At 43.8% G+C, this 27,683-nt stretch overlaps 1 protein-coding gene across 4 annotated transcripts in view; it reads left to right on the top strand.

Annotated features, from left to right (window-relative positions):
• LOC137351782 (E3 SUMO-protein ligase PIAS4-like) overlaps window positions 1–27,683 on the top strand; it is a 132,335-nt gene that overhangs the window by 56,836 nt on the left and 47,816 nt on the right. For all 4 annotated transcript variants that reach the window (XR_010969570.1, XM_068016606.1, XM_068016604.1 and 1 more), the window contains one exon: window positions 13,069–13,159. Coding sequence is in view for 3 of the 4 variants with exons in the window: in XM_068016606.1 (XP_067872707.1) it covers window positions 13,069–13,159 (91 nt within the window). In the remaining variant the exon portion in view is untranslated. The remainder of the gene's footprint in view (window positions 1–13,068; window positions 13,160–27,683) is intronic.

The following is a 27,683-nucleotide window of genomic DNA, read 5'->3' as shown; positions in this document are numbered from 1 at the left end:
ATTCATGTACAAATGAGATTTCATTCAGAAAATAACATTTTGGAATGCCATATATGAGTAACGACGGATAATGGGTGGCTTTAGACCTATGGGGGGGGTGCGGGGGGGTAGTTTTATGCAGTCCGCCGTGGCGGATTTGGTGGCGTGTGGAGTGATTATAGTTAGGCAGTAGTTTTCTTGGATTCCTGATGTTGGAATATTTTAGAGGAATTATGTCATCAGATTTGTAGCGTTCTGGGGTTCCCCTAGCACAGTGGGGGAATTGCAACTTTGCATTCATTTACATGCTATCAATACTCATTACCCTGCGCATAGTTAGGATTTAGTTCTACCTACTAGATTAATTGAACGGCAAACAATATGCCCGTGCCACCCGGTTCATGAATGTTTCAACATGGCTTGCAATAGCCAGATTTGTGCAGTTGAGTTTCAGGACTGTGCTCTTCTCTCTTTCACTCAGCCACTAAACTAACGGCAGCATTGGAATAGATGTTTGCCTCCAGGCTCGGCACCAGCAAGGGTGAATCATCTCGGGATGGCATGGGCGGGGGCTACATGGAGGAGCAGTGGAGAGTAGTTGGTGGGGGGGGGGAAGAGAGGAGGTGGTGGGTGAGGGCAAAGATGGGGTCTCGGTTGCATGGAGGAGCAGGGATGGGTAGTTGGGGGGAGGGGGGTGCAGAGTGAAATTGCGGGTGCATGGAGAAGCAGGGAAGGGAGGAGGACAGTGTTCAAGTTGTGTAGTGGCTGATTTTGATGATGAGGCTGGCTGTATGCGGTTGCAGGGGGTGGTGAGTTGATATCTTCCTGTCAGAAAATTGATGGTCATGAGAGGCTTAAAAGGAGAGAGGATCACTGTCATCATCGGAGTGCTATGCGTGCACATCAGGATACTGGCTGTTGGAAGGTACGGTCACAGTCACGGGGCAATTGTATATGGTGGGGGGGGGGAAGGTCTAGACTTAGTATTGGGTATTCAAGGTCATCAGAGGGTGGGAATCTGTAACTCTATCAAGGTGGATTCTTGGAGGCTCAAGGAAGAGAGTTGGCAGTTGGAAGGTGACTGGAGTAAGGACAGGGCGGAGGGGTGGCATGTATATGTCGATGATGAGCTGGCCCACAGTAATGGGGGAGGTTCTATGGTAACAGGGGAATGGGTGAAGGTTAAGCTGGGTGAGTCAAGGGTCTTGGTGCAGGCTGGAAGGTGGGCAAACTTGCCTGGTATCACAGATGCAACATTTTCTGGAACAAGAATGCAAACCACATGTCCAATCAAGGAATGCAAGTTGATTAAGAGGAGACAAATGATGGTGGGTGGGGTCCCCTGCTGCATGTAAATGTGAGGCACATAGCAGTGATCTGCACATGACTTTCATGGTTCTTCTGAATGGCAGACAAAGGACGGTTTGACAACACTCAACAATTGAAAAGCTGCAAAGACATGAGTTTTGTACACAATTTGTGCTCTAACATGTGATCAATTGTAGAGGGAGAGACTGAGGCGATCAAAGGATGATGCCTCACCAGGAGCAGCAGGCAGCACAAGAGGGTTAGGCTGCTGAGAATGAAGCCATCTAGGAAAGGCATTATCGGAGACGAGCGTTGGCATGTCATATCCTCAGGACAAGGACACATTGCCCTCTGTCAGTGAGGAAATTCCAGAGAAACCTGAGGATGTGACTTTCAATGGTGACAGAAATGTGTACAATCCTTCAGCATTACCTGCAGCTGCTTGTTTTTGTTGGGAGCCCCATGCCACTTACCCTCAAGGTTACTATTGCACTCAATTTCTTTGCTACCAGGAATCAATGGGCAACATATATGGCATCTCGCAATCTGTAACCCACAGGTGCATCAAAGAGTGCAATGCCCTTTTATAGACGTGCCAGTGATTTCATCTACTTCTTTGTAGACAAGGACAGCCAGGCGACAAGGTCTTCGGCGCCATCGCAGGCTTCCCTAGTGATCAACCTGTACTCATGTCACCTTCAGAGCCCCCGGAACCAGCCTTCTGTGTTTGTTAATTGCAAAGGCTTCCACTCTTTAAATGTGCAACTGGTTTGTGACCACAGGAGAAGAATCCTGCTTGTTTACCAAAGAGCTGTCATGATTCTTACATTTTGAGGAATTCCCAGCTGCTAGCAGTTTTCGGGGAACCAGCCGAAGGATGGATTCTGGGTGACGAGGGTTACCCTTTTTGTACGTGGTTGACACCAGTATGTCATTCCCAAAGCGCTGCTGAAGAGAGATACAATGTCACTCACGTGTCTACCAGAGCCATCATTGAACAAGCCATTAGCATGCTGAAAATGCGATTCCGTTGCCTTGACCAGTCCGGAGGGGCTGTTCAGTACGCACCACAGAGGGTGTTATGAATAAGCGTTGTCTGCTGTGCCTTGCACGTACTTTCAATTAGACATGGCAGCATTCTGCAGGCGGAGAAACAGGAGGAACACCAGTCCTCCTCAGATGAGGATGACTATGAAGAGGGTGAGGAGAAGGACAGCAGTGCCAACGATGCCGGTATGAGAACAATGGAGTGACATGCAAGGGACATCCAGGAGAACCTAATATATGCATGTTTCAGCCAATAAGCCACATAATCAAGGAACATTGGGAGGAGAAACATAACAATTCCCCATTTAAATTCACTTTTGCATGAGGTCTTATTCATCTCTGCAATCTTAGTGCAGCAACACTTCATTTTCATGTGATTGGCAGTTGAAATCATCCATGGGCTACAATGAATGTAACTACACATCAACAGTAAGTTATGACAGTAGAAAACCAAGTAAAGCATGACAGTATTGGAAAAAGTTACTAATCAATAGGAAAGCGGCTATCATTGAAGATTGAAGACTAAAATTTCAATGAGATATGGACACTGGACATTTCCTGAGATATTTTGCAAGCATCATTGCATTCCTGCCATAGGTCTCCAAAAACTTCTTTGTATCCATCGATAACCAAGAAAAATATTACTGAATGTGGATCAAATTTTGCAAGAAATAAAAAAAAAAGTTTTGATAAATCTTTCCATTCATTAACATTTCTGCCACCTTCGTACTCAAAACTCTTTCAATTTCCTTTTCCTGCTACTACATCTAGGTGCTACCCCGACATTAGCAGCTGAGGTGGAGGCAGTCTGCTCAGTGCTCTGCCCCATTGCTGTGGATGACCGTGGCGGGCATCATCTGGAAGACCGGGCCTTGATGGCTCCATCCTGCTGGGGGTGTGCAGCTATGGTGCTTGAGTATCCCCCCCCACCCCACCCTCCCCCACCCCCGTGCTCACCTGCCAGAGGTAAGGAGGTCGATGTCGGGGGTGGGAAGGGAGGGATGGTGGGGAAGATAGATGCTGCTTTCCCTGGGGGTATCCTGAGAGGAAGGCCTTGGGGCAGCTGGCATGAGCTCCTCCTCTATCTGTGTGCACGATGACACCTGCCTGTTGCCCTGAAGAGAAGCAGCACCTGGACGGAGGTCCAGGTTCCTCATCCCCCTCTTGCTTAGACTCTGCTGCGTGGAGACCATGGCAACAGCGATGGAGTGCAGGTTGGATCACATAGTGTTCAACCAGACTTGCCACAGAGCTCGCCAGGCTCTCTACTGAGGAAGCCATACGCTCAAATGCCTGGGACATGGCAGTTGTCATGGCTTGCATGGGCTCCTCCATGGCAGGTGCTAAGCCACACATGACCTCAGTCATCTCAGACATATTTTCCACATGGCTGCACATCCAGCAGACTTCTCACAGCAACAAACATTGGATCATCACGGGCTTACGGCTGAGCAAGGGCCTGGTCTCCAGCAGTCCTCTGATTGTTGGGGGACCCAGCTGGCACATGCTCCCTCAGCTGCTGGGATGTGTCTGTGTCTTGCATACCAGCTTGTGACCTAGATTCAAATATTAAACCCCTCGCAGGCTGTGTGTGTAACTGCGCTGGCGGAGGTGGAATAAGAGGCAGGTGATAATGCACCCTCTGGGGCATCGGCAACTTCTTGCTCCCCAGAGGAGGTTCTTGGGCCAGGTGGCATTCTGCTACTCAAGTGTAGTGGAGTCACAAACAGAAGCACTTTAAGCATGTGCCTCACATGAGTTCACACAATTTCCTTTAGTTTCCAGATATGGCTGCAAGAGCCTTTTGGCTCCTGCCTCACCATCTCCGCTTGCCCTGCCTCCCTCCTCTCTCTCAATCTGAGGCGTCCTCCTCCTCAGCCGTGGTCAGTAGCCTGATGTCAGGGACCCCACCTCTCATCTTGGCACGTTCGTGCTAGTTGTGGCTTGGTTTCTCCTGCAACAGACAGTGCAGATTTAATGACATGGCAAAAGATGCATCAACGTCACTCATTCTGCATTGGCTTTCGCACAATGCATCCAATCACGTAAACAATGCCAATCGTCATCATTTAGTAAATGGCACCAAGACTGCTCAAGCATTTGACTGCATTCCTTGCGTAACCTCTGCCTTAAAGATACCTAGCCATGGAAGAAATCAATGGAGTAGCCTCACCAGGACCACTTACCCTGGCTGATCTGAGCAAGTTGTTGATTCGCTTGCTGCACTGCACCCATGTTTTAAGAGTTGCCCCACGATTCAACACCACCTCCACTGCCTCCATCCAGGCAGTCTTGGTGAGGAGGGAGGGTCTTCAGACTCCCATCTGCAGGGAAGAGAACCTCCCACCTTTCCCTGATGGCCTGGAGGAGAACCTGCAGGGAGGCATTGCTGAACCGTGGGGTGGGCGATGCCTGCTGGCTGCTATTTGATTCACTTTGGCTGTAGGGAAAATAAATGATGTGAAGTTGGTGAGTTTCACAAAATAAAGGAGGCAAAAACATTTTGATTTAAGTGAAAGCTTCAACTAAGTTATTCTGAAGATACTTGCATGAAAGGAAGGCTGCTGCTCCTTGAGGCTGCAAGCACTGAATGTTTTACATTTGGGCTGATCATGCTGCTTGGGGCAGTGACAACGGGTTCCACAAATGAAAGACTGTCCCTACCACGTGATTCCATGTGCCCATCACCGCATGGCTAATTTAAATACAAAATCGCGTGGGAAACAGGATTTGCGGCGGGAGCAGAAGTGATGACAACTTCTGGTCCTGCTGTTTGGAACGTTGCAGCACTCGAGATTCCATCCGTGGTTTCCAAAGGTCTCCACCATTGGGATTTCCCCACCTCCTGTATGGGTTTGTTGCAGATGAATTAAGAGATTAATTTCTATGATTAATCAACACTATTATCATTACAGTGTGCGACAACTAGGATGGTAGAAGGCCAACTAGATGCTGTGTGGTCGTCTTTTATCTAGCAATTCCTATTGGTCTATATTCATGCTGCCACTTTTGGGCTGGTGTGAAGCAATATCAGATTTACAGTATAATATTGGGAGTTAGTTCAGCGTTCTTTCTCCCAACTGAACTAAAAGCAATGGTGAGACTGGCTCTCGGGTGTTTCACATCATTTGCAATACAATTGTACTTCATGAAATGCTAAACCTTTTTTAAAAGATGGTCCGATTAAACCACCTCAAATCAAAACTTAAATTTAGAAGTGTTTGGTTTTTGGGAGCTTGTGCTCTGAGTGACAGCCTCTAAGCATTAAAAAAAATTGCTGAAGGATAGAGTCCTTTTGGTTACATCTAGTTTGAGACTACTGTATTTGCCGGACCATAAGATGCACCAGGATTTTAAAAGGAAATATTCAGGAAAAAAATTTCAATGCATATAGGGTCATTTACGGCACAGAAGGAAGCCATTTGGCCCATCGAGTCCATTCCGGCTCTTCACGGAGCTATTCAGTCAGTCCCACTCCCCCCTCGATCCCCGCAGCCCTGCAAGTCTATTTCCTTCAAGTGGCCATCCAATTTCCTTTTAGGTGTTTAATATTTACATTTACCATTATAGAACAAAAACAGCAATGCAGCATGCAGTTTTACTAATTGTAGAGGCCCAATAAGCCCTCATCACTGCTGTCATTCATCACTGATATGTAAACTGTCACTTCAAGTAGTACATCAGCTTCACTGCCATCTAGGGCATTGCTGATACCACATTTTTTGAATGACTTCACAATTGTATTGTTTTTCACTAATTGCTGCAAATTTCTTACCCACTTGCACACCTGTGAAATGGTGGATTGCTTCATTTGCACTGTTGGTGTCAAGTCGTGATTTGGAGCCTCCATCCATTCCGTCCACTCCTCACGTGAATACTTTAAATGGCTTGATTATCAAAACATCCAAGGGCGGTAATTGCTAGTAGGACCACCTGGAATCACTGCTAGCTACATTTTCAGTTCCGTAACCCTCCTTTTCATGGCCTCCGTTATATGTGCCCAGAATTGGTCTCACTAATAGGGCTGTTTTTTTCAGAAGGCCACCTGGACGCTTCAGCCACACTTTCTCCAGCCACTATTTCATCCCTCCTTCATTTATCCATCCCTTAGGATGAAATGAACAAAAATTCCATGTGGAATTTCAACCTTTGGTACAGTTTTTCTTAAAGATCAGTAACAGCGGCAATTTTTTGATGCCAGGTCAACACATGAAAAAGACAGTAGAGTGGGTCCTCTTGTGGCCAGAAGTTTTTATTGGAATTGTTTTAGCACCTTTACTGTAGACAGTCTTGTTCACTGGAACATCAAACGTTAGGGGAACTTCTTGTATATTGCTTATCTGTCCAGTTCAAAACACATTTTATTGCTTGCGTTAATCATGCAACTGTAAAATTCAAAGATCTTTGCTTCAAGTCCAGCTGGCATCTTCTGTGCTATCCTGGTTCCAGTATGCATGCTTAGCCCATGCCTTTTCATAAATCTGTGACGCCAAGATGTCCTGACAAAAAGCAGTAATGCTAGTTGCTACTGCTATAGTTCTTCACATACAATCATTTTAGTAGGTACAGAATTTCCATTTTTCATGTGATCTATTTTCCAACTTTTCACCACTTCCAGTTGGGGCCATTTTGCAGCATGCCCACAAAAAGTGTGCTTGTTCTTTTCTATTTTCTTTGGTTCTTCCTCTTGCTTCTTCCATTACCATATCATTTTATCAGTTGGAGGAGGACCAAAATGTCTTCCAGCTGCTCTATTTCCATGTTATTTTGGCATACCTTACTATTTCCAGTGTTACGGCCAGGAGCGGAGGGGGTTTTTGGGTTCCCTCTTGTTTGACCGCAATAGGGTTTATTCCTTTTTAAATAGTGGCTGTGCTTGCCATCTCCACTGAGTGTTTTACCTGTTTGCTTCTTTCGCGATCACAGTAAAGGTAATCGGACAGGTTTTCTTGAGTTTAAACGAGGTAAGTTTATTATACTCAACAAGCTAAACCAGATTTAAAAATTCTAAAACAAATACGCTACACGTTCATTCACACGAGAATCTCATGCACACAAATAGATTACAGAACGAAGAACAGCACAGGAACAGGCCATTCGGCCCTCCAAGCCTGTGCCGATCATGATGCTTGTCTAAACTAAAACCTTCTGCACTTCCGGGGTCCGTATCTCTCTATTCCCATCCTAATCAATATTTGTCAAGATGCCTCTTAAACGTCGCTATCGTACCTGCTTCCACCACCTCCCCCAGCAGCAAGTTCCAGGCACTCACCACCCTCTGTGTAAAGAACTTGCCTCGCACATCCCCTCTAAACTTTGCCCCTAGCACCTTAAACCTATGTCCCCGAGTAACTGACTCTTGCACCCTGGGAAAAAGCTTCTGACTATCCACTCTGTCCATGCCAATCATAACTTTGTAAACCTCTATCATGTTGCCCCTCCACCTCCGGCGTTCCAGTGAAAACAATCCGAGTTTATCCAACCTCTTCTCGTAGCTAATACCCTCCAGACCAGGCAACATCCTGGTAAACCTCTTCTGTACCCTCTCCAAAGCCTCCACATCCTTCTGGTAGTGTGGCGACCAGAATTGTACGCAATGTTCCCAAGTGTGGCCTAATTAAGGTTCTGTCCAGCTGCAGCATGACTTGGCAATTTTTATACTCTATGCCCCGACTGATGAAGGCAAGCATGCCGTATGCCTTCTTGACTTCCTTATCCACCTGCGTTGCCACTTGTAGTGATCTGTGGATCTGTATGCCCAGATCTCTCTGTCAATACTTCTAAAGGTTCTGCCATTTACTGTATAATTTCCACCTGTATTAGACCTTCCAAAATGCATTACCTCACATATTTGTCCGGATTAAACTCCATCTGCCATTTCTCCGCTCAAGTCTCCAACCGATCTATATCATGCTGTATCCTCTGACAATCCTCATCATTATCCGCAACTCCACCAACCTTTGTGTCATCCGCAAACTTACTAACTAATGGAGTTTTATGTGGGGAAAATGTGAAGTTGTTCACTTTGGCAGGAAGAATAAAAAAGCAGAGTATTTCTTAAACGGAGAACAACTGCAGAATTCTGAGGTGCAGGGGGATCTTGGTGCTCTAGTTCATGAGTCACAGAAGGTTCGTATGCAGGTACAGCAAGTAATAAATGCGGCTAATGGAATGCTATCCTTTATTACAAGAGGAATTGAAAATAAAAGTAAGGATGTTATGCTTCACAGATTTGGTGGTTGGATTAAAGTCCAGAATAAATGTGCTTTAAGTACACAGTCTGTAAAGTGGATGATCCGGTAGTCCTTAGCTGCTATTCTTGAAGTCTTAACTAGTCAAAGTGCACTTTGGTTGGCCTGCTTTGCTCAGAGTTTTCTTGATGGTAGAATTCTAGTTGGCTGTCTTCCCTTGGTCACTGGCTGTAGCAGTTTGTAGGCTTGGAGGGTCCACATTCGCAGACGGTTTTCAAACTTGATGTTTTCTGGGGAGAGAAAGGGAAGCACACAGCTTTTTGCTGCTGTTACTCCTCGTCTTCTGTCTGTGTAACAAAAGTTCTATTTTTTTCCAGAGGTGGATAGACAGTTACATGATTCTCTCGATCCTCTTTGTCTTTAATGAGATGCAAGATTCAGAGTTGGTACACAGGTTCCAGGATGCCAATATTTACATTTTGGAGGGGTTTGCTCTTTCAAAGTCAATGTGTCAGGATGGCCTTGACTGTCATGCTAATGAAGCAATCCTTGGCAATTCAATTACTTCGAGCAAGCCATTGTTCTGGGTCCAGGGTTTCTCCGATTTCTGTCTGCAGTTCAATCTCCTGGTATTTCAGATGCAAATTGCAGTGTCTATCTTGCCTGCTAGTTTTTTTAAAAGTTACTATCGGATTTTTTTCCATTAAAAGTCTAATGTAAGTTTCCAACCAATAAAATTAATATTTCTCATTTGGCATATGGGGTTTTCTTGACACTTGAGTCCTATGGTATAAGAAAACCTTTTTTTTTTTACCCATTGGGTTTGCAGCAGGTTTTACAAAAAAAACCTCAAACTACTGGTACTGTAATCACTGTGCGTAACTCTGAAACATGTGCAAATGATCTGTGAGACAGGGTAATCTTTGGACCATAGGTCCAGCAAATATGGTCATTCCTGCAATATAATGATGCTGTGTAAACTGGGGAGTAAGGGCTAGAGCGAAATTCTGTGGAACTATATGCTGTAGGCTCTTTGTTTACCCCAGCTGTTGATAAAAGCTGACAAGTTCTCACCTTGTAACCTATAAGTTGAAAGGGCAGTATGCTAAACCGCTGCATCTATATTCCTCTTCCTTCCCCACCCACCCCTCATTAAAAAGTAGTAACCAGAGTTCTAAGTGTATTGTTAAATTTCTCATTGAAGGCTTGTTAAAGGGAAAATTCTTCATGTTCACTTAAACCAAAGGTGAGGATGGTTTCAATCCAGTCAGTAAATCAATTCCAGCTCCACCCCATATTGCAACTTTTTTTTTACATATAGACTAATCGTTGCAGCTGTTAGAACATTTCAAGGCTTATGTTGTCATGTATGAACATTAAGATGCCCTGCAACCTGAACCCACGTTCCAATCTGTATATTTCTATATATACAGTTTAAATTTGAGGAAGGGAAGAATGCCGCCTTTCAGTTTTTGAGTGGTTTTGTGTGGGATTTATGTGATTTTTACTGCTGGCAGATCTGGTTTCCTATGTGTTTTCATTGCAATGTCTGGAGAGAAGTAGTTACAACAAAGCTGTGTAGCTAATACTTCATTTTTCCTGCCTGGTGCTAAAGTTGAGAACAGTTGCACTGACCAGTTCTGAGTAAAAATAGTCTAGTTACACTGTCCATTTTTTGTAAACCTGCAAGCGAGGCTCCCTGACCTTGAAATAGTCAGCTGATGATGCTTGCTCCTTGTGTTACGATTGAACTCGAGTTTTATATTTTGGTTCTGAGTCCGTTATCAGTGACCAGTGATACATTGCTGTGTATAAAATTGCAGAACCTGGTCGTTCTGTATTTTTTTTTAAATGCAGGCTTTGCAAACTCTTGGCCACAGGCCATTCAGGGCTGATGTTACGAAGCACTTCTTCACACATAGGGTAGTGGAAATCTGGAACTCTTTCTCCCATAAAGCAATTAGATTAGGGCAATTGAAAATTTCAAAACTGGGATTGATGGATTTTTGTTGGGTAAAGATATTCATGGATATTGGAACCAAAGCAGATGATCTAATTGAATGACAGAACATGCTTCAGGGGTTCATTTGCCTCCTCCTGTTCTTATGTAGAAGTTTGAAAGCTATTTTTATTTTATTTTGTTTAGAGATACAGCACTGAAACAGGCCCTTCGACCCACTGAATCTGTGCTGACCAACAGCCACCCATTTATACTAACCCTACAGTAATCCCATATTCCCTACCACCTACCTACACTAGGGGCAATTTACAATGGCCAATTTACCTATCAACCTGCAAGTCTTTGGCAGTGGGAGAAAACCGGAGCACCCGGCGGAAAGCCATGCGGTCACAGGGAGAACTTGCAAACTCCGCACAAGCAGTACCCAGAATCGAACCCGGGTCCTTGGAGCTGTGAGGCTGTGATGCTAACCACTGAACCACTATTTACTAAACAAAGTGGTCCCAAGTATCATTGGTGTTTCATGACAATGAATTGACTGGCTGGAACTTGCTTGCTCCCTATTCTGAAACTACCAGATTCAGTTGCAACTTTCAAAAGGAAATTAGGCCTATACTTGCAAGAAAAATATTTGCAGATATTGCCAGAAACTTAACTGGATTGGCTACGTGAATACTGTGGTTACAACAGCAGGTCAGAGGCTGGGTATTCTGTGGTATGTGTCACCTTTTGACTCCCCAAAGCCTTTCACCATCTACAAGACACCAGTAAAGAGTGTGATGAAGACTCTCTCTCTAGTTGCCTGGATGAGTGCAGCTCCAACAACACTCAAAAGGCTAGACAGCATCCAGGACAAAGCAGCGCTTGATTGGCACCCATTTTTCACTTTAAACATTCACTACCTCCATTGCAGACACGCCGTGGCTGCAGTGTGTACTATCTACAAGATGCACTGCAGCAACTCGCCAAGGCTGCTTCAACAAGCCTGCAACCTCTACTGCTTAGAAAACAAGAGCAGCAAGCAGATGGGAGCACCACCACCTCCAAGTGACAAACCATCCTGACTTGGAGCGGTTTCACTGTTGCTGGGCCAAAATCCTGGAACTCCCTCCCTAACAGCACTGTGGGTGTACCTTCACCACATGGACTGCAGCAATTCAAGAAGACAACTCACCACTACTTTGACGAGAGCAATTAGGGATGGGCAATAAGTTCAGGCCTTGCCAGCAACGTCCACATCCCATAAATGATTTTTTTTTTTTAAAGTATCAAAGTCCTACCACTTTCTTTTAGTCGTCTATCCTAATAATTCCGTCTTTGGCTTGGTGTTAAATTTTGTCTGTTGCGCTCCTGTGAAGCATCTTGGAACATTTTCCCAAGTTAAAGGTGCTGTGTAAATGCAAGTTGTTATTGCAAAACTGTGGAAACATTGCAGGTGATGTGCTTTTTTTATTAAATATACTAGCAGAGCTCCCAGTCTGAGTCTACAGATACATTGTTTTAAAACTGGGGTTTTATCAAGAATGTGTAACAGGATAAGTATTACAGGATGTGTGGCACAGGAAGTGTGCATGATATGTAAGACTTTTAATGTAGTTAGATATATGCCACCTATTTAATGACTAGTTCAGTTTTATTAATGTAGTTGGAAACCACAGTTCTTCTGGACCATGAGCAACTGTTTCAAGAATGTCCCAGACTCTTGATGGGGAGCAGTCCCTGTGCCGAACAGATTTTAATAAATTTTTCTGTGTTCCTAAACACTCCTGTTATTTCGGAGCCTTGTATTGCATGCAGAGTGGGGGTGGCTACGTTGGCACTCTTAATCAAGCAAACTGACCCAACATAGTCTTGGGACGGGAGTGACTAAGACTAGGCAAGACTGAAGATGGTCTAGTCACAGTAAGTGGAACCAATGTTGAATTGGACCCTAGTCAATATCCTGATGGATACCAGGATAATTATTCAAATGTTGAATGGTTCATAGAGTCGTAGAGTTATACAGCACAGAAACAGGCCCTTCGGCCCATCATGTCTGCGCCGGCCATCAAGCTCCTAACTATTCTAATCCAATTTTCCAGCACTTGGCAAAATTTTGTTATTTTAGGATTACAAAACACCAAATCTGGTAATGGTCAAACTTCCATTTTCTAGACTCGCCTTGGTGTTTTTCTCTCCTTTCTCCCTCCCTCCCCTATATCTCAAGTAAATGTGCATACTGTGTGCAAATAGTTTATTATAATATAAGCATAGGCAATTTTTCTGCTTTTTCTTGGTAACTAGTGGTAGAACTTTGGCCCCTCAAGCAAAATTGTGGAATTCTGGTGGGTGCAATCAACTATCTGGTAATGGGCAAGTTCCTCTAGCTGGAGTCAGCATGCTAAAGTAGTGGCATACTCGAACTCTAACAAAAGTAAAAAAACTAGTATTGGAACAGCACTTCTTGGCATCTGATCAGAGCAGAACAGCATTAAGAATTACTGCAGTCTAGCGTTTGTTCTTTTATAAAAGAACATGGTGGTGGAAACAGAGATAGGGAATTCATTTTTCAACATGGGATTAATATATTTTTTTATTTTTAAGGATTTGCCACACAGATACAGAATTTATTCAAGAAGACCAGTATCCTCCCTACCTGTCAGTAAAAGTAAACTCAAGAGTGTGTCCTTTTACGGTAAGCTGTTGCCATCTTGTTGTGTGTGAGGACCAGATAAGAAAATTTTGCAAATTGGTACTGAAACTCAAAAAAAAAAACAGGAAACTTGTGACAAGCAAAATGAAATTACTTTTTAGACACTAATATTAAGGTATTCAGTAGCAGCACTAGGATGGAAACACTCTGCTAGTAATAGTGTTTTAAAAAAAACACTCCCTGATGTAAAGCCATGGCCTCTTTGTAGCAGGTTTCTTAAGCTGTTAGCATGCCATCTACCATTTCTTTCACTATTTTTTATTCTCTAACTCTCCGGTATCTTCAACGTCTCTTTCTGATTGCCTCGTGCTCGCTCTCTCTCTCTCTCTCTCTCTCTCTCTCTCCCTCGCTCTCTGCCCGCCTCCCTCACTCACTCTCTGTCCGCCTCCCTCGCTCGCTCTCCTCCCTGTAAGCCACAGCAAGTGTTGTAACTCAGTAGTTGTGGGGCTACTATTGAGTGCTGTTTAGTGCTAGGAATTTTGTAATTAGTGACTTACTCTACCTTTTGTAGGATCAGAATCACTGGTTAGTGGATCAGATTGAAAGGAAACTGATGGGTTTGAGACTTCTTTTACCGCTGGAACCAGGGTTTGATTTCAGTCCAGCCAGATGAGATGATCATCCAGCTGTAAGGATCCTATTTGAAATGATCATGGTTAGCCTCTGTTTAAGTTCTACTCATATAAATTAGGAGCTTGTTCAGAGAATCTCCAAGTATGGCTTGTATCTGACTTGGAGAAATTCATTCCTGGGGCTTTGGGTGTATTATACCTCATCTGAGATTGCTTGATCCTGGCACTCTGTCAAGTGGTGAATCTGACTGTTCAGGCTACTGTCAATTTCTCTATCAGATCTAATGAATTTAACAATCCTTGTTTGCTATGATAAATTCAGTGAGGTACTCTAAGCTATGCATGTTGCACCAATACTAAAACAAAGACAAATTGTCAATCTTCAGAGTTTGAAGACAATTGTCTTTTTTTTTTCTATTGGTTAATGACTTGTACACAATACAATGCACAGATGCTTCATCCATTTAAGAAAGTATCTGGTTATTCGAGGCTTCGCATTTTGGATCACCAAACAAAAATTCTGTGAAAGTTACCACACAATGATCAACAAACTACATTGATCCTGAATATCACTGGTCATTCCACAATAAGAATGACTGTAGGATTCACTCCAATCTATGGCAAACTACAGTGCCTTTTTTTCAGTTTGTGTATATATTTAAACAAGGCACAGGACTGAATGAACAAGTAAAGAATAGTTATGATCAATGAACTTAAAATTGACTTGATACCATTGAGTAAATGACATGAATCACAGATTGGAAAGACTTTGAACTTGGTTGTGGCTTTTTAAGTCTATGCATAATTTTTTCATCTAATTACTAGAAAGGGAGATATCTGGGCTAAATTTGTTAGCCTCTGAAACCAGGCACAGGGATCATGTACGTTCCCTGCAGTGCAGGTAGCACACAAACCTAGTACTGTTTGCTGTTTCATATGATTCCAGCATCCAGCCAGTGCTAACCACACTGTTGATTGGCTGGATGCCTGAGCAGGAGACCAATATTGTGGAGTTTCTTTTATTTGTTCTTGGGATATGGACATTGCTGGTAAGGCCAGCATTTATTGCCCATCCCTAATTGCCCTTGAGAAGGTGGTGGTGAACATCAGTTAAAGTTAGCCTACACCTTTTAAAGGGAAAGTGCATCGTGGCAGGAACAGATGCTGAGATTCCTTTGTGAACTGAATCTAACCTGGGAAAGATAGAAGCATGGCACAGCATGGGCGAGAGCAGGTTGCAAGTTTCTCGGATGCTGCGCTGAAGGCCTTGATAGAGAAGATGTTCTGTCTCCACAGGAGGCCCTCCAGACATTGTCAGAAGGCATATAAACACAAGAAATGCTGGAATCACTCAGCAGGTCTGGCAGCATCTGTGGAAAGAGAAGCAGAGTTAACGTTTCGGGTCAGTGATGCCAGATTCCACAGATGCTGCCGGACCTGCTGAGTGATTCCAGCATTTCTTGTTTTTATTTCAGATTTCCAGCATCCGCAGTATTTTGCTTTTATTGTCAGAAGGCAGTTGGAGCAGATAACTGAGGATGTCAGTGTCAGGAGTCAAGCTCCAAAGACCTGGATGTAATGCGCAAGAAGTTCAGTGACCTCGCATCAGTGGTCCAGGTCAATGAATGTATCCTCAAATTCCATATCCTACCAAATACACTACTAGCCTCAGACGCTGTTTAATTCACCATAATCTCATCACTTACCTACCAACAATCTCTATGAATCGCGACTCATACCTGACATTCATATGCTGCACCACACCCTCACATGCTTAGTACTGCTGCAAGCCTCTTACCCACAGCTTGCACATACTGCCAGCTTTTCGACCATGACGGTCACATCAGCCAAATAGATTGCATGACATGCACTGACGCACTTTTCATCAGGATAAGGTTGTGCACAACCAGAGGCAGCAGGAGTAGACTCTACTGGCCATTATGGGGACTCCTATTACTGAAGCTGTGGCCAGTGGAGGTGCTGAAATGGCAAAGATTACAGTATTCTCATACCAATCATCCTCCTCGCATCCCAACTTCTCCTTATCCCACGCTGTCTTCTAATTTACAAGCTTCTGATGGTGTAAGCATGCAGCGTTTCCCACCTCCCTGCACCGCAACTTATCCTTGTGTTTTTCTGCTTTCAAATACCCAAGAAGTGCAACATGGGCATGCAGTGCAGGCGTAGCAAAAAGACACTCAATCAGTAGCTCAGATACTGGCAATAATTTAGAGAATCTAGCATAGAAGCGAGGTCTGCATGTAGTGAGATACTACATGACTAGAAGTACTCAACAGTGGGCTGAATATTGAAGAATGTTGATTGTTATGCACAACAAAATGTTTGGTGCATTGGGAAGTGTGCCAAAAAGGCTGCAGTCTATGTCAAGGAGCATGGAGTCTGGCATCAATTTGCCACATGGCACAAAGTGTGGAAGTAGTGGCCAATCCATCAGCGCTCTTGTGGACCTAACCATGATGCCTTGTCTGATGGCCGATGTCTCTGCTTCCATTGCAGCACAAGCAGCTTGCACCAGAAGTACAAGTTCTGCAGTGGAAGCTCAGCTTCCTGTCATACAAGGTCAGCCTGCTGTCATCATACCCAACAGATTACTAGGATTGCAAGATTAGGGAAATTTGATAATAGAACAAAGTCGAAGGCTTTGTATCTGAATGCACGAAGCATTCGGAATAAAATTAATGAGTTAACAGCGCAAATAGAGACGAATGGGTATGATTTAGTGGCGATTTCTGAGACGTGGTTGCAGGGAAACCAGGTTTGGGAATTGAATATCCAAGGGTACTCAGTATTTTGGAAGGATAGGCAGGAAGGAAAAGTGGGTGTGGTAGCTTTGTTAGTAAAGGAAGAGATCAGTGCTGTAGTGAGAAATGATATAGGCACTGGAGATCAAGACATAGAATCAGTCTGGATAGAAATAAGAATTAGCAAGGGAAAGAAGACCCTGGTGGGAGTAATCTGTAGGTCCCCAAACAGTAGTTCCGCAGTGGGGCACAATATAAACCAGGAAATACTGGGGGCTTGTAAGAGGTACGGCAATAATCATGGGTGATTTTAATATGCATATAGACTGAATTAATCATATTGGCAAGGGGAGCCTTGAGGGAGAGTTCATTAAATGTATTAGAGATTGTTTTTTGGAGCGATGGTTCCAGAACATAATCAGGGAGCAGGCTATTCTAGATTTGGTATTGTGTAATGAGATGGGATTAATTAATCTCATAGTTAATATCCTTTAGGGAAAAGTGATCATAGCATGCTAGAATTTCAAATTCAGTTTGAGGGCGAGAAACTGGAGTCCCACACTAGCGTTCTGGAGTTAAAACAAAGGTAATTACATGGGCATGAGGACAGATTTGGCCCTAGTGGCCTGGGCAGGAACTCTAAATGGTAGGACAGTTGATGAGCAGTGGCAGATGTTTAAGGAGATATTCAATTCTTCCCAACTAAAATATATTCCAGAGAGGAAGGAAGATTGTAAGAGGGGGAAAATACATCCATGGCTAAGCAAGGAAGTTGAGGGGAACATAAAGACAAAAACTAAGGCATACCATATTGCAAAGGCCAGTGGCAGGCTAGAAGTTTGGGAAACTTTTAATGCTCATCAAAGGGTTACTAAAAAAGTTATAAAAAGAGCAAAGGTAAATTATGAACGAAAACTAGTGCAAAATATAAAAACGGATAGCAAAAACTTCTATAATTATAGAAAAGGGAAGAGAGTAACTTTTTTTTTTATTCATGGGATGTGGGCGTCACTGGCTATGCCAGCATTTATTGCCCATCCCTAATTGCCCTTGAGAATGTGGTGATGAACTGCCTTCTTGAACCACTGCAGTCCATGTGAGGTAGGTACACCCACAGTGCTGTTAGGAAGGGAGTTCCAGGATTTTGACCCAGCGACAGTGAAGGAACGGAGATATAGTTCCAAGTCAGGATGGTGTGTGACTTGGGATGGGAACTTGCAGGTGGTGATATTCCCATGCATCTGCTGCTCTTGTCCTTCGAGGTGGTAGAGGTCGTGGGTTTGGAAGGTGCTGTCTGAGAAGCCTTGCTGCAGTGCATCTTGTAGATGGTACACATTGCTGCCACTGTGCATCAGTGGTGGAGGGAGTGAATGTTTGTGCATGGTGTGCCAATCAAGTGGGCTGCTTTGTTCTGGATGGTGTCGAGCTTCTTGAGTGTTGTTGGAGCTGCACCCATCCAGGCAGTGGAAAGTATTCCATCACACTCCTGACTTGTGCCTTGTAGATGGTGGACAGCTTTGGGGAGTCAGGAGGTGAGTTACTCGCCGCAGGATTCCTAGTCTCTGACCTGCTCTTGTAGCCATGGTATTTATATGGCTACTCCAGTTCAGTTTCTGGTCAATGGTAGCCCCTAGGATGTTGATGGTGGGGGATTCAGCGATGGTAATGCCATTGAATGTCAAGGGAAGATGGTTAGATTCTCTCTTGCTGGAGATGTTCATAGCCTGGCACTTGTGTGGCGCAAATGTTACTTGCGATTTGTCAGCCCAAGCCTGGATGTTGTCCAGGTCTTGCTGCATTTCTACACTGACTGCTTCAGTATTTGAAGAGTCGCGAATGGTGCTGATCGTTGTGCAATCATCAGTGAACATCCCCACTTCTGACCTTATGATAGAAGGAAGGTCATTGATGAAGCAGCCGAAGATGGCTGGGCCTAGGACACTACCCTGAGAAACTCCTGCAGTGATGTCCTGGAGCTCAGATGTTTGACCTCCAACAACCACAGCCATCTTCCTTTGCGCTAGATATGACTCCAACCAGTGGAGAGTTTTCTCCCTGATTCCCATTGACTCCAGTTTTGCTAGGGCTCCTTGATGCCATACTCTGTCAAATGCTGCCTTGATGTCAAGGGCAGTCACTCTCACCACTTGAGTTCAGCTCTTTTGTCCATGTTTGAACCAAGGCTGTATTGAGGTCAGGAGCTGAGTGGCCCTGGCGGAACCCAAACTGAGCATCACTGAGCAGGTTATTGCTAAGCAAGTGCTGCTTGATGGCACTGTTGATGACACCTTCCATCACTTTACTCATGATTGAGAGTAGACTGATGGGGCGCTAATTGGCTGGGTTGGACTTGTCCTGCTTTTTGTGTGCAGGACATACCTGGGCAATTTCCACATTGCCGGGTAGATGCCAGTGTTGTAGCTGTACTGGAACAGCTTGGCGAGGGGTGCGGCAAGTTCTGGAGCACAGGTCTTCAGTACTATTGCCGGAATATTGTCAGGACCCATAGCCTTTGCAGTATCCAGTGCCTTCAGTCGTTTAGTGATATCACGTGGAGTGAATCGAATTGGCTGAAATCTAGCATCTGTAATGCTGGGGACTTCAGGAGGGAGCCCGAGATGTATCATCAACTCTGCACTTCTGGCTGAAGATTGTTGCAAATGCTTCTGCCTTATCTTTCGCACTGATGTGCTGGGCTCCCCCATCATTGAGAATGGGGATGTTTGTGGAGCCAGCTCCTCCAGTTAGTTGCTTAATTGTCCACCACCATTCACGGCTGGATGTGGCAGGACTGCAGAGCTTAGATCTGATGCGTTGGTTATGGAATCGCTTAGCTCTGTCTATTGCATGCTGCTTATGCAGTTTGGCATGCAGATAGTCCTGGGTAGTAGCTTCATCAGGTTGACACCTCATTTTGAGCTATGCCTGGTGTTGCTCCTGGCATGCCCTCCTGCACTCTTCTTTGAACCAGGGTTGGTCTCCTGGCTTGATGGTAATGGTAGAGTGGGGGATATGATGGGCCATGAGGTTACAGATTGTGGTTGAGTACAATTCTGCTGCTGCTGATGGCCCACAGTGCCTCATGGATGCCCAGTTTTGCATTGCTAGATCTGTTCGAAAGTGCCATACAACACAATGGATGGTATCCTCAATGTGAAGGCGGGACTTTGTCTCCACAAGGACTGTGCGGTGGTCACTCCTACCAATACAGTCATGGACAGAAGCATCTGCGGCAGGCAGATTGGCGAGGAGAAGGTCAAGTATGTTTTTCCCTCGTGTTGGTTCCCCCACCACCTGCTGCAGACCCAATCTAGCAGCTATGTCCCTTAGTACTCGGCCAGCTTGGTCAGTAGTGGTGCTACTGAGCCACTCTTGGTGATGGACATTGAAGTCCCCCACCCAGAGTACATTTTGTGCCCTTGCCACCCTCTGCTTCCTCCAAGTGGTGTTCAACATGGAGGAATACTGATTCATCAGCTGAGGGAGGGCGGTAGGTGGTAATTAGTAGGAGGCTACCTTGCCCATGTTTGACCTGATGCCATGAGACTTCATTCACTAAAGTGAATGTTGGTCCCTTGGAGGATGAGACTGGGGAGTTAATGGTGGGGAACACAGAAATGGCGGAGACACTAAATCAGTATTTTGTCTCAGTTTTCACAGTGGAGGACACTAGTGCCATCCCAAATTTAACAAGTAATGCAGAGGTTATAGGAAAGGAAGGAACTCAGAACAATCATCATCACTAGGGAAAAAGTACTGAGCAAACTTGGGTTTGAAGGCAGACAAGTCCTCAGGGCCTGATGGCCTACATTCTAGGGTCTTAAAGGAAGTGGCAGCGGCAATAGTGGATCCATTGATTTATAATATTCCAAAATTCCCTGGATGCGGGAAAGGTTCCAGTGGATTGGAAAAATGCTAGTATAACGCCCTTATTCAAAACAGGAGGGAGGCAGAAAGTAGGTAACTATATACAAATTAGTTTAACATCTGTCATTGGGAAATTGTTAGAATCCATTATGAAGGAAGTAATAACAGGATATTTAGAAAGTCAAAACGCAATCCATCAGAGTCAGCTTGGTTTTATGAAGGGTAACTCGTGTTTGACTAATTTGCTAGAGTTTTTTTGAAGATGTAACAAGCAAAGTGGATAATGGGGATCCTGTAGATGTAGTATATCTGGACTTCCAGAAGGCATTTGATAAGGTGCCACACAAAAGGTTAATGCACAAGATAAGATCATATGGGGTTGGGGCAATTTATTAGCTTGGATAGAGGATTGGCTAACTAACAGAAAACAGAGAGTCGGAATAAATGGGTCCTTTTCAGGTTGGCAAGAAGTAACTAGTGGAGTGCCACAGGGTTCGGTCCTTGGGCCCCAACTATTTACAATCTATATCAATGACTTGGATGCAGGGATAGAAGGTACTATAGCCAAATTTGCAGATGACACTAAAATAGGTGGGATAGTAAGTTGTAATAAAGAAATAAGAAATTTACAAATGGATATGGATAGGTTAGGTGAATGGGCCAAAATTTGGCAGATGGAGCTTAACGTGGATAAGTGTGAAGTTATCCATTTTGGTCAGAAGAATAGAAAGGCAAATTATTATCTAAATGGAGCGAAACCTCAGAGTGCTTCGGTGCAGAGGGATCTGGGTGTCCTCGTGCATGGTTCGCAGAAAACTAGTATGCAGGTGCAGCAGCTAATAAGGAAGGCAAATGGAATTTTGGCATTTATTGCTAAAGGAATAGAGTATAAAAGTAGGGAAGTTTTGCTGTAACTGTACAAGGCATTAGTGAGACCGCACCTGGAGTATTGCGTACAGTTTTGGTCCCCTTACTTGAGGAGGGATGCAGTTGCATTGGAGGCAGTTCAGAGGAGGTTCACCAGATTGATTCCAGGGATGAGGGGTTTGTCTTATGAAGAGAGGTTGAGCAGTTCAGGCCTTTTACTCTCTCTAGAGTTTAGAAGAATGAGAGGCGATCTAATTGAGGTGTATAAGATGATTAAGGGGATTGACAAAGTAGACATAGAGAGGATGTTTCCTCTTGTGGGGCAATCCAGAACGAGAGGTCATAGTTTTAGGATAAGGGGTAGCAGATTTAAGACACGAATGAGAAATTACTTCTCTCAAAGGGTCGTGAGTCTGTGGAATTCACTACCCCAGAGCGCAGTGGATGCTGGACATTGAGTAAATTTAAGGAGGAGATGGACATATTTTTAATTAGTAAAGGGTTAAAGGGTTATGGAGAACGGACAGGAAAGTGGAGTTGAGGCCGAGATGAGATCAGCTATGATCGTATTGAATGACGGAACAGGCTCAAGGGGCTGAATTGCCCACTCCTGCTCCTGGTTCTTATGATTGCAGAGGCAATGCTGCGGGAGTCTGGCAGTGGTTACACGAAGCACATAAAGGTAGCGTTTGTAGTTCCATCCCTGCCAGTTGACCAGTCCTCTAGATGTTTCCAGTCAGCCAGCCCAGACCGCTGCCGCCTGGGCCAAAATGGTGCAGTCTGCAACCAGGCCTTCTGGGCCTAAATCTTCTCAAAGTCATCCTCCAAGGCCATCTGCAGTCTCCGCCACTGAAAAACAACAGCTTTCCACCAGCCAAGCTGCAGCCACTGGGATAGCACGGCTTGGGTGCACGAGGACAGGCAAAGGCACACTTGAAGATGCATAGTAAGGGAATATACAAGGATGATTAGTTGACTTTTGTGTGCAATATGGAAAATTGGGTTTAGAAGGTTCGTTTAGTGGTGGCTTTTATTTTTGCATTGTGATCAAGTGGACGCTGTGATGATCAGTTAGAGGAAATGTAAGGTATGGGGAATTAGCAGTTACTGCAATCTTATTTAAACGAAAGGGGCTGTCCTAGGTGCTTCCCTTTTGCTCATTCTCCTCTGTTTTCCCCTTTCCCCACTTCTTCCAGTAGCTTGTCTCGCTCTGTGTACCCTATGTTCATTCTGTAAGTCATGCTGTATTCCAAGGGGAATACCCACTAATGCACCCATGTCTGGGAGCAACTGGTTTGTACAGAAACTTCGAAGTTAGCAAAAATTCTTTGAGCACCTGCTGCACCACGTCCTGTATTCTTTGGTGCTTTCTATAGTTGCTTAAAGTTGCCAAATACTTGTGGAATCGAGGCAACAGTCAGAAGTGTTCAACTAGCAACTAACCTGTAAACAGTAGTTGATCCTTTTTACATAGCACTGGTGGGTGGGGGTCCTTCTGAACTTGTGTTCAGCTGTGCGAGTTTGGGAGGGTGTTAGCTGGAGCATTAAACTCCAAAATGGCAATGCTGGCTTCACATCAGCAGTGCACTCTGATATCATGATCTGCTTGCTTTGCATACTTCCAGCGGCCATTAATTACACGCATGCTAACACCCTCACCAATATGGAATTCGGCACGACTCACCTCAAAAGTTTGTGATCGCGTCACGGACACCATTTTGGGCACCAAATGGTTTCTATAATGCCCAAACAATCGGCACTACCAATCTGAATTTCAAGTTGCATCGATACTCTTCCCATTATCTTGGGTATTTATTCAGCAGATTGCAGATTTTAGAATCTCTCCAATTTCTAATTTTTAGGCCAACTATGATGGTGATACTACAGTTGATTCCTTACTGTCTGCAGTTGAGATGGGGACAGGAATTGCTCAGCCCTCCTGCTATTCATCAAGTTGCATAGGCATTTTGAATCAACCTGAAATAATTGATGCAGATTCTTTGTACATTTGGCAGGATTTGGGGAATATCATGACAATGGAACCTCTTCCCATTAAGTTACCAGTGAGACCACGGTTTAATTGTAAACCAACTCCAGTTTGCACAATTACATACAAAACCACATGAGCAACATTTTTTCTTCCTTGTGTGTTCTTTTGAATTAAAATGATTGTCTCAGCGAAGGGCATCTGGAGTTGACTGCTAATGTCTTTCATCAATGGATTCTTGTACGGCTTGCATCTATCTTGTATAGGGGGGTTTGGTGGCGTAGTGGTAATGTCACTGGACTAGTAATTGAGAGCCCAGACTAATGCTCTGGAGTTATGGGTTCAAATCCCACCATGGCAGATGGTGAAATTTGATCATCTAATGACCATTAAACCATTGTAGATTGTTGTAAAAACCCATCTGGTTCACTAATGCCCTTTAGGGAAGGAAATCTGCTGTCCTTTCCTGGCCTACATGTGATTCCACAGCAATATGGTTGACTCTTAAAATGCCCTCTGGCCTAAATGTCCTAGCAAGCCACTCAGCTCAAGGGCAATTAGGGATGGGCAATAAATGCTGGCCTAGCCAGCGACGCCCACATCCTACAAAAAACAAAGAATGACAATTGGCAAATGGAATTTAATGCAGAGAGGTGTGAGGTAAAGCATTTTGGCAGAAGGAATAGGGGGAGGCAATATAGAGTAAATGGCACAGTACTAAACCATGTGCATTGATCTTTGAAGGTGGCAGGACATATTGAGAGAATAGTTAGCAAAGCATATGGAATCCTGGACTTCATAAATAGAGGTATTGACTGCAAAAATAGGGAAGTTATGCTGGATCGTTACAAAGCTCTGGTTAGGACACAACTAGAGTACTGTGTCCAGTTCTGGTCACTACACTTTAAGAAGGGTTCAGAGGAGATTTACCAGAATGGTTCCAGGGATGAGGGATTTTAGCTGCAAGGTTAGGTTGGAGAAGCTGGGGTCGTTCTCCTTGGATCAAAGGCGATTGAGGGGAGATTTGATCGAAGTGTATGAGATAATATGTTAGATACGGCAGGCAAAGATAAACTGTTCCCATTAGCTGATGGTACAAGAACCATACGTGCCTTCCTAATTTCCGGGGAGTAACACTTTTTTTGATGGTGCTTTATTTTTGGGCTGGTTTTTACATAAGATATTTATTCCTGAGCTCAGCATCACAGTAATGAGTTTTTTTGCAGGATCGCAATGCATGAAAAAGTATTAAAAACTAGCCACTAAAAATGTTAGTGGCTCTGTTCCTGATCAGATGAAAATAAATGAAATGGGAACAAGCAGAATCTGCACAATGTTCATTAATTAACCGAAGGCATAATCACACCAAATCTAGAACCAATGCAGCTAAATGGTGTGTGCCTTACTTCAGCCCTCTTTTAAATTACATAGAATTTACAACAAAGAAACAGGCCATTTAGCCCAGCTGGTCTATATTTTATGCTCCTCTCGCCCCTCTTCATCTCAGCCTATCAGCATACCTTCATGTGCATTTTAGGTCTTCAAATAACAGACAGCAACTTATACACCATTATAATCTGCAAGTGTTTTGCTTACCAGATAAATGAAAATCTAGAGGCACACTAGACCTCAAAAAGGTTTTGCAACCATTAACTAAAACATAATTGAACCAAAAAGTTAATTTTTTTAAAAAATTGTACTTTTTATTCAGATACCGATGAAATACTTTTGAAGTGTTATCGCTTGTAATGTAGAAAACAAGGCAGCCAGTTTGTGCACAGCAAACTCTCAAACATCAATGCAATACTGACTTTGTAATTTATTTGCGTTGGTTAAGGGTTAAATATTGGCCAAGACCCGCAGAAATTCTCTGCTACTCTTCAAAATAGTGCCATGTGATCTTTTATTTCCACTTGAAGGCAGACAAGTTTGACATCTCATCCAGAAGATTCCTTGGTCTTGCTAATGTTTAGCTGGAAGAAGTTCTGGCTGATTCGCATCACTTTTAGATAAGCAGTACGACAACAGTGATGTATAGGTATAGTTAAGTATATATGGATATCTGGATGGATCCCCATTCTTATGGGTAAGTTGCTGAAACCAGATGAAATAGGAGGGGGTTAAAAATGGAATGTTTTGCCATGCTAGAGCTGACTGTGATGAAACTCATTTTTCAGAAGGTGTGCTAACCACATTAGACCAAGCAGGCATGGCATAATAAAGCAGTAATGCCATAGGGAGAACACTGAGGAGAAGCAGTTGAGCTATCCTATATTGAAAGGAGTGGAATGGTTGAGGGATTGTTGCACAGTGTGTATCCTCATTGGTGACATTGATGCTGTGAGTGGCTAAAAATCTGACTATATTTGAACAGAGAATGGTGGAAGAAATAAGTGAGGACTTTGAGAGAAAAGACAGCTAGAAATGATGGGACAGATAGCAGAATCAAGGATGAGATTTTTAATGACAGACAGTATAGCAGTTTTGAAGATGGGGAGAGCAGTTCATGGGTTCACTGGTATTGGACCTAGTAGAGAGAGTTGGTCAGAAAGCAGGTGGTTGGTTTCGTGGAAGAGATTAGTTTTGCGGTCAGAGTGGGGAAAGGAATTTGAAGTTGGAGTATTGCAGTGTTACTGGAAAGAAGAGGTTCAAATAGTGGAGGCAATAGGGAGGAAAAAGCTATTAAGGTAGACCCTGTAGAGGATTTGGTGACAGACAGAAGTAGTGATGCTTGAAATGGTCAACCCACATCTAACAATGGATGAACAGGCCGGTTGTATATCAAATGCACAGGAGCCTATGGGTCTCTGTTTTGAGCATGGTTGTTTTGCTCGGGATGCACGGCACTGACAGCAACGAGAATGTCAAAAGCAGAGACAAGGCAGTTGTTAAGCAGATCAGCTGACCATGTAACATTGTAATAGATGAAATGTTGAAAGAGTTGTTTTTGAGAGTGTGCTGGTAACAGAGCTGATGGTTTTCTTCCAAAAGCTGAGAGTAAGAGTGGAGATGTTTAATTTGGGCATGGGGATCTAAGGAATGACAAAGATGAAGTGATTGGAGATTATAGGTATTAAGATGATGCCAGCATACAGTGGTAATAATTAATGAAATGTGCTAGTTTAATATACAGGGTTGAGGTTGAATGAGGACCGAAGTTAGAGGAAGAACTTTAGAGGTCACTTGATATCACAGATGATAATTCACTGCTCGGTGCAAGAGTTAATTGAGATTGGGGAAGAGAGTTCAGCTTTGGGATAAAAATAGAAAATGTTGGTAATAGATTAGGCAACATCTGAGGAGAGAGAAACAGTTAATGTTTCAGGTCAATAAACTCAACTTCTGATGAAAGGTCATTGATCTGAAATAATTCTGTTTCTTGCTCTACAGAAGCCTCCTAATGTGAGTAATTCCAGCATTTTCTGACTTATTTCAAATTACTAGTATCTGCAGTATTTTGTTTTTGTTTAGGAGACTGGTAGATGATGAGAGCATTGAAGGTCAAGGAGAAGGGTTGGTACAGATGTTCTCAAAGGAAGAAAATATACTGGACTGGCAAAGAGAGAGGTTGAGATGACACGCACGCCATTCCCATGTTGGTTTGGGTGGGTAATGTGCTGGATAGTGTAATTAGAAGGAGGAATGGCCTATGCGAGTCGAGCTACCCGCATGAAGCCAGATTTTAGTCAGGCCAAACACGTTGATATGAGTCTTTGAGGATAAATGCCAATTTCAAAATTGGAAACTGCATGGTTATTTTGCATGCTGTTTCATCATTTGAGGCAGTTTTGATCTGTTCACTTGTTGGCAAGAGGGCAAGAATCAGTCAGGTTTCAAACTATCAAGGGTCACACATGAAGAGTGGCCATGTGGGTGAGGTATTGAGGGGATGCATGATCTATGAAACTGTAACCCCCACCTATTTGAGGTTCTGGTATTCATTTGTTTTGCAAGTATCCAGCATTGGTGGGGTGGTGGAGTGTAGAGTGGACACTGACCATTCACTTTTGGATTGAAGTTGGCCCACACTGGGGCTGAAAGTACAACTAGCTTTTTTGTTTTTGAAGAACAAAATGTTTGACCAGGTTGTTTCTTATGTTATTTCTCCTGCTGTTTAATTGCTTTCAAGGTCTCTCTTGGGTCATTCATGGACCTCTGGTTAGAAGGGTGTGCTGATGGGGTTAGCTGAAGACAGGTGAGCAAAGGCATAAACACCAGCATAGACCAATTTGAGCCAAATTGCCTTGTTTCTGGGCCGTAGGTGAAATTTCTGTTCCTGGGGTGATTTTTATACTCTTGAATCAGGAGAGAGAGCCCATTCTTGCATTTAATAGTCTTTCATTCCCTCACCACCTTCCATATGAGTGAAGAATCTCTTCCCCTGAGGAAACTCTGAAGACTTGAGATGTTTTCTCAACAGCTTGAGGTGATATTGAGAGTATGTTGTGCAA

This window comes from Heterodontus francisci, chromosome 36 (genome assembly GCF_036365525.1).
Source record: "Heterodontus francisci isolate sHetFra1 chromosome 36, sHetFra1.hap1, whole genome shotgun sequence".
Lineage (NCBI taxonomy): Eukaryota > Metazoa > Chordata > Chondrichthyes > Heterodontiformes > Heterodontidae > Heterodontus > Heterodontus francisci.
Note: the sequence above shows the minus strand (reverse complement) of the source record. Positions and strands in the feature narration are given on the sequence as shown.